Consider the following 8,131-nt stretch of genomic DNA (forward strand, 5'->3'; position numbering starts at 1 on the left):
GCTTGGTGACATTTAAATAGTCGTAGCGAATTTTTATTTTTGTTTAGTAATAACAAAAGTCTCGTTATCAAAAAAAAAAAAAAAAAAAAGTCTCAAATTTTATACAAAGCAGGAATTATTCAATGTCTTTTTAAATGGTAGACAAAATGGAGACCTTTCAAACTCAAGATTACTCAGTTTAATATTATGATAAATTATCAATTATTCTGAAAGTTAAATTATTAAAAACACTGAATTTAATTATTTTATCAATATTGCTAACAGTAACACAAAGTGTCACTAGGTGACAATAGACTTCTTTCGCACGAAAGAGTGGGGAATGAAATGTGCAAAGAGGCTACATGGTACAAACACATGAGTGGAATGAAATGGGAGGAGAAAAAGACATGGTGAAGCGTTTTCTTCGTTCACACAATATGTAGCAGTAACTCAATTTTGGGATTGCAATGCCATCAAAAGCATGGGACCCGTACGTGAATGATTTTTGCTGTTTTGACATTTCAAAGGTTGTGCATTTGGATATGTATGTTTGACCTTTTCATCAGCTATCTCAGCAACCAAAAGTACTGCAAAAGTCTGTTTTTTATGTAGTGTCTTGTCATGTCATCTTCTTGTTATGGAAAACTTCGTTGAGACATATGTGAGGCTTACCTTACCTGTAAAGGTTTGACATGGTCTCGCGCATGGTCTCAAATTGGACAGAATCTGCAACCGAATTTTTACTATTTGTTCATTTTGATTTTTATTGTAATTTTCGAAATATCTTTAAGTTTAGGGTTTTTATTCGCTTGATTTTAGATATTTTTAATATTTTTAAAGGAATGCTATGTCGCCAACTTTTTAAGAGTCGTAGGCTAATTCTTAAGATAAGAGGTAAGTTTCTATTATGGATGGAGTTAGAACTTAGAATTAGGGGAGCGGCTCTGCTATTGTTGTATGTGGCAGTTCTGGCCTTTGACTCTACTCCTTTATCACTAAGAATTTTTGTTTAAAACTTTTTAAATGACCAAGTTGTTTGTTTTGGGTAAAATAGATTGATTGAGCTTAATTTTTTTAGCTTTATTATTGGTAATTTTTGTTACTGGGCTAATTTTTTTGAACTTGTATATTTTGTTTTAGATTTAATCTATTAATTTTTATGACCTTTAAAAGCTGGAAAATGCTAAAACTACAAAATTTGTATAAATTGCTAATGTAGTGAGTAGTTATTGAAAAGTAAAAAGTGATGCAAGTGTGTGAACCAATAAAAATTTGATACCTTAATAGTTTGTAAAAATGTTGTAAAAAAGTGTGACTATAATATTACCCTTAAAAGAATTTATGGCATTGTTAAGAGGGACAAAATGTAATTTTATTGAATAAAATTGCTATAATTAGTACTTATTAATATATTAATATATTTTTAAAAAAATATTTAGGAGGGGCCCTTGCTATCCTAGTCAATAAATAGATCCGTCCCTAGTTCCTATTGTTTTTTATAGGAATAGTTCTAGCCTTTGTTGCCCCATGCTAGAGTGAGCTTACTTAGCAAACTAGCAGGACGCAAAAGATATATTGATTAATATGAATCTAGAGAGTGGATAGTTGACGGCCGCCCCCTTGTCGTGGGCGCTCTCTAGCTGGGGAGGAGCTTGCTATCGTATCCTTTTCTTTTGATGTATGTATGTGAAAAAAATGTTTTGAAAAGTAGATAGGAAGTTCAAGCAAATGTTAAATTAGGGCAAGAAATTTTTTTGGTTAGTTATTACAAAGTTGAATAGTACTGTAAAAATTATTTTCCAACGAGTTTAAATTAAAACTTTGACTTCAAGCATTGGTTATTCAACATTTTTAAAAATGAGAAATATAGTCTTTTTTTCAATATCCTAAAAAGTTCAACTATTAAAAAAAGCTGAATTTAATGATATTACAATACTGCAAACAGTCACAGAATAAAATCTCACTAGTCGACAATAGAGAGTTCTTTTTGCGCGAGAGACTTGTAAGAGAGAGAAGCTAGAATACCGAATAAAATCTCACTAGTCGACAATAGAGAGTTCTTTTTGCGCGAGAGACATGGAAGAGAGAGAAGTTAGAATACCGTGGAATGAAATGGTCAAGAGGAAAAGAGAAGGTGAACTGAAGTGTGTGTTCTTACTTCTAATTTGTTCACACATGAAGGTCGGTGGCGGGCCCAGAATGGCAGTAGCTCAATTTTAAAACTGCCAGTATGGCTGTAGCTCAATTTTACATTTTCAAAGTTGTGCATTGCATTTGGACATTTTGGACCTTTTCAACAGCCAGCAGGAGCTAAGCAACCGGGCCGTTGTTCCAAAAGTATTGACACTACGTACGAGTGTACTGCACCGATAAAAGAATACAAACTCTATCTTCTTCATACAAGGGTTTGACCTGGCCTCATGCATGCTCTCAAGTGAGTTATGTCAATTTAATTTTTACTACATAATGGTTTCCCAAATCCATTCCTAACACATCTTTAAGTATGGATTTAGCATCTTTGATTAAGCCAGGAAAAAAGAAAGTATGAGTATAGCATATGATAATTTCCATTACAAATCTAAAAATTTTATAGCTCAATTAGTTAATATTTATTAGTATCTCCAAAGAAAATGTTCAAGTTTAAATCTCTTCTCCTCTAACTATTCAAAAAAGAAAAAGAAAAAGAAGCAACCAAGCCTTTGGATTAAATAAATAGGGTAACTTCATCAATTTGTTGTATATTATTTTGAATTTTAAATTCACAATAAAATGAATCTCCTAGTTTATAGTTTAAATAACTTAATTTTTCTTAATACACACAAGTGCCCAAAAAAAAAACTCCAATTTTAATAGCATCATTTGTTAAAAATATATATTATAGACTGTGATATGGATGCAAAGAAGGAAGAGAAGTGGGTTTATATTTTAATAATTGTTCCAAACTGAAAGTTTACAAAGTTTATGGTGGGAATATAAAATAACTCAAACACTAACAAATAAAATAATTTAGAGAATTTATAAAATATGTGGTTCTAGAACAAGCATGTGTGGTGTGTCTATATGTTTAAATACCCACCTGCAAAACCACCAACACCACCAACATGAAATGACTTTAGCCCAAACTGTAAGCCCCCACACCTTTACACAACACTGAAGAATCCAATGATGAGATCCAAATTGGATCCAAGATCCAGCAACGAGAATCGAATGGATTTCCTATGCATCACGGATCGAGTGATCTAAGATGAAAATCTTAGAGACATCTCTCAAGCATTTATAAGAGAGAGAAAAAAAATGATTTACCTAAAATATAATGTTCTAAAAATACTTTCAGAGAAGCACTATAGCTATATAACATTGCTACTATGTAGATAAGCCAATATGGTTGTTTTAATGCATATTAGAGTCTTATGCTATTTTACATAATAGTTGTTCTAGAACCACATTATTTGTTACAATTTATTGAAGCTATCAATGGTGAGTACGTAGTAGATTATCACTTACAAAAGGATTTACAATTTATTTTCCTATAGTTGAACATTTTAGAATTATGATAAAAGTGATTTTTTTTTCTTCGCAAAAGCCTGTGTGTATGCTCCTAGAGTAGAAAACACCATAATTAAATAACATTTTTTTTATACGAATTAAATAACATTTTTGCTAATTGATTGATAATTGTCTACTGTTGATGATTTTTTAGCTTAGGCATATTTGAAATAAAAATGCGCTACTTAATTTGCACAAGCCTGATATTTTGCAAAGCAGATGGGAACGCTGTCACCTCATTCAATAAAAAACGCGAATGCTGTCACATTATGACAGCGCTATGGGTCATTGTTTTGTCATTTGTGGGCCGATCAGTACTGTAGTAGATGTTCTACTTAAAAAGGCATGCTGTTTGTTTGCCTGCATTTCAATTTATGGAAAATTTTTAAAAGAAGTTGGGAGGTTCCTTTGTGCAGAAGCCAGAAGCAACTAGCTAGCCAAATATATATGTATCATTTGGATTTTGGAGTTCCAGCTGTCTCGCCGTATCGCGTCTCTGCAATCGTAACCATTGAACTCAACATCCCTTACCCCACCTTTTGCACAATGCAGCCATTTGCTGCAAGATGGTATTTTGGACCCAATTTTTACCACCAAAACAAGAAAAAAGAAAAAAAAGAAGAAGATATTTTGGACGCAAAAGCCACGTGGAACAATTAGATCCTCTTCTACGAGCTCCATGCACGTGCCATACAGGATAAAAAAAGCCTGGCACGTATCGTACTCAAAAATTCAGGCCAAATGACCTCCGCCGCTCCGCGTAAGCACTGCGTAGTGCGTACGATGTGGCAGCTACATGTACTCCCCTTCGCACCAATGACCCAACCCTCTATATATAGACCAAAATCACTTGCCTACCTCCTCCGCATTCGAATGGTGAAACAAAAGGCAACGTGCCCACCTCCAATCTGCATTAATTCTCGTCATACAAAGCTCAATTTGTCCGAAAACCGCTTATTGGATCGTAGTAATTATATTCGTGCAAATATGCATTATATTCGAGTAACAAAGGAAGAAGAGCACGACATTTTGGTGTCAGCTTTCAGGCACGTGATCACCGATGGGGTTGATACTCACACCCCACAACAGCTTCAAATACTAGAAGCACTCCAGGGTAGTAGTACTGCCGCATCATCATTGCCTTCAACCAGTGGGGCCAGCGACACTGGGAAGAAGAAGAAGAAGAAGAAGGATGACAATGAGAAGAGATATAGGGGAGTGAGGCAGAGGCCGTGGGGGAAATGGGCGTCTGAGATTCGAAACCCGAGTGAAGCGAAGCGGGTTTGGCTTGGTACCTTCAAGACGGCAGAGGAGGCTGCCAGGGCTTACGATATGGCTGCCATCAAGTTCCGTGGACCTAGAGCCAAGCTTAATTTTCCATTGTCAGACTATGAAGTTGAAAGAGATGATCAGCTTGATGAACAAGCTCAGGAGGTTAATCCAAATGTTAATGTGGAGATGATGGCAGAGAGTGATACACAGATTGTGAAAGACGTGGCAGAGAGCAGGGACGAAGAGAATGAGCTTTTGGATGGGATTACCATAAAGGAACTTGAACAATGGATGGTGGATTGGCCTGGCAACGCCAATGACCCCACCTCGTGATAGAGATAACAGAGAAAATATACCCAGTTTCCTCCCACTCAGCTCTAGTGGGAGCATAGGTGGTGCTACAGCCAGCTTAAAGGATTGATTTGAACCCTTGACCTGGTCAAAAAAAAAAAAAACATTATTTATAAATTTTATTTTCTTGACCCCTAAATAAAAAATTTGAACACCCTAAATCCGAAATTTTGTTTAAACCCGGTTAAAATAAATATAATTATTTTAGTGCAATTTTCACAATAATTTTACAATAAAAGTTAAGCAGCATGTTGTAATTAGTTTTGATTTAGATTCATAACTGACATCATTTTTTTTGCATACTTTTAACAACTTACTTTCTAGATTTTATTATGAAAGTGTTACATCAATAGTATTACTGTTAAAATAATAATAATAATAAATTTTAAAAAATATTATTATTTAAATAGAATAGATCTTAAAATAGATAAATTGATATGGGTGTTTTTAAAAAGTGGTTGTGTAAAAAAAAAAAAAAAAAGGTTCTTAATGTAAAATAGTTGAAAAAATTTAGTCAGACTAATACAATTGCTCTAATAGAAGCATTTAGCATGATATGATAGTATAAATTAAATAGGGCGTTGTATAGTGTAGAATTGTTGAATGAGAGGTTTTTTTTTCTTAGTCATTACAGTAGGAAATTATACAAAAATAAATTTGTATTGTATACAAATATTTTTTTTATACATAAGTTTTTTTTTAATTAAAAAAATTAGTTGGTAGAAATAAAATATTGTTATCAATTATTCTAAGCAAATAAGAGAATTGAAGAAAAAGAGGGTCAAATGGGGTCCAATGTTGGAGGCAGACGTTTTGTAGCTTTGCCTCGCAGCCTTCCCTGGTATAGACCCATTTTGACTATAATGGTGTTTGCTATAGTGGCGTTTACAAACGTCACTTTTGTACTGCTATTATAGCCCTATAGTGGCGTTTTACAATTTTAATTAAATTAAAAGATACAAAACAAAACAAAATACACACTGTACTATCCCAGCAAATTCAAAATGAAACACAAACCCACCTAAAAAATTCAAAATCAAACACAACTTGCTCACATCCAAAATTTAAAGAAAAAAAATAGCAACTCCAAATACAAACACTATAGCTATCCCAGAAAATTGAAAATGAAAACACAACCCACTAAAAAAATTTAAAATCAAACACAACATGCTCACATCCAAAAATTAAAAAAAAAAAAAAAAAATAGCAACTCCACATACCAAAACTTTTGAATTTTGAATTTAACAAAAATTAATCAGAAATCTCATAGACCCACGAAGCAAAGTTGACAGCAAACAAGTAACAAATCAAAACTATTACCAAAAAATAAATAGACCAAAACAATCATAATTTTTTTTTTTTTTTTTTAAAAATGCTTATCTGCAACTATACAACCAATGACTTCAAACACCATCTACAAATTTGAACAAAACCAATAAGCTGAAACCATCTGCAAATCCAAAACCCACAAACATTAACACCTCCACAAATAAAACAAAAGAAATAAAATCAAAATGGAGAGGAAGAGAAAGTATCAATTCAGGTGTGAAGTTAAAGAAGAGTGAAAGAAAAAGAAAAGAAGAAAGATGGAGGAGTGGAGACAAGGGAAAAAAAAAAAAAAAAAAAAAGAGAAAGGAAGCTAGTCTGAGACATAGCATGGAGAGATAAGGGAGAAAAAGAAAGAAATGAAAAAAACTAAAAAAAAAAACAAAAGAGAAAGGAATTAGTCTGAGGCGTGGAGATAAGGGAGTGATATGGGAGAGTAAGGGTAGGTGGGGGGTTTTAATGTTTTTTTAAATTTATATATATATATATATATAAGGGAAATGAGTAGTATGTATATGCAGATATATATATATATAGATGATATATTTACAATATTTTCATAATATTTTTATAACAAATTTTTAGTGATAAAGATTGTTACTAGTTGTTATTGCTAGGGCAAAAAGTAATCTTAGTGTTAGGTTCAAATTTGAACCAATAACAATTAACTACCTATGATTTGTTATAAAAATATTGTGAAAATGTTGTGGACGTAGCATTTCTCATACATAAAAAAATATACATATATGTGGGGGGTAGAAACTCAAGCTTATGTATTGAGTCCAAAGCCCTATGTGAAGGTTACTGTGTGTCCGAAGAGGCGAAAATTGTTGAGGAGTATTCCGCATGAAAGAAAGATACCTGAGAATGAAGAAGATCCATCCGAAGAGAGCACCAGCGTTCTGAAGAGATCATTCTCCTCGGATGTAAAGATTCTTAGTCAAGCAAATATCTGGGGGTTCGAATGATCTTACTAATGACTTCAGCGATCTGGATAAGTTTTGGACATGCCTGGAGATAAGAAGAATGGAAAAACATCTAAAAGGAAAAGCTGCCACCACAACATTAAATGCACTGCATCTGCTTTCTTGGCCACATTAATGTGGAGAAGACCCTGAACAGTGTCAATCTAGTTACCACCACTCATAGAAAGTTAAGGAAGAAATCTGACGTGATACATACTCAAGTGAACACTTAGATGAAAAACAAGTGGACGGTGAAGATGATAAGGGAGGATACTATATAAAGAAAAGGGTTCTAGAGAAAAAGAGGACTTTTGGAGAGTTGTATTGATTTTTCATTCAATAATATTCCTCTTCGGACATCAAATTGAAAGACTTTGAAGTGTGTTATTTATCAGTTCCTTTTTAGCACTGTAGTTAACTATTGTTTAATCCACAATCAGCCTAGCTCTTTCACCCATTCTCTACAATTTCATTGTTCTGGGTTCATTGGGCTCATAATCCAAACCTTTTGGGCTTGGGCCACAAAAATATACCCTACAATATATATATATATATATATAAAGAGAAATGATATGGTCAACATATTTACACAACATTTTTACAACAAATTTTAAGTGGCAGGTTGCTACAGGTTATTTTTTTAAAAGTAAAAAAGTAATCTTAGTGTCAGGTTCAAATTTGAACTAATAATA

At 33.2% G+C, this 8,131-nt stretch overlaps 1 protein-coding gene across 1 annotated transcript; it reads left to right on the forward strand.

The window, feature by feature from the left end:
- The first annotated feature begins 4,409 nt into the window (after positions 1-4,409).
- LOC136067331 (ethylene-responsive transcription factor ERF071-like) lies at positions 4,410-5,145 on the forward strand. Its single transcript, XM_065773018.1, has one exon. The coding sequence runs from the start codon at positions 4,513-4,515 to the stop codon at positions 5,128-5,130; it is 618 nt and encodes a 205-aa protein (XP_065629090.1). The 5' UTR covers positions 4,410-4,512; the 3' UTR covers positions 5,131-5,145.
- Positions 5,146-8,131: the final 2,986 nt, after the last annotated feature.

This window comes from Quercus suber, unplaced genomic scaffold (assembly GCF_002906115.3).
Source record: "Quercus suber isolate HL8 unplaced genomic scaffold, Cork oak 2.0 scaffold_67, whole genome shotgun sequence".
Lineage (NCBI taxonomy): Eukaryota > Viridiplantae > Streptophyta > Magnoliopsida > Fagales > Fagaceae > Quercus > Quercus suber.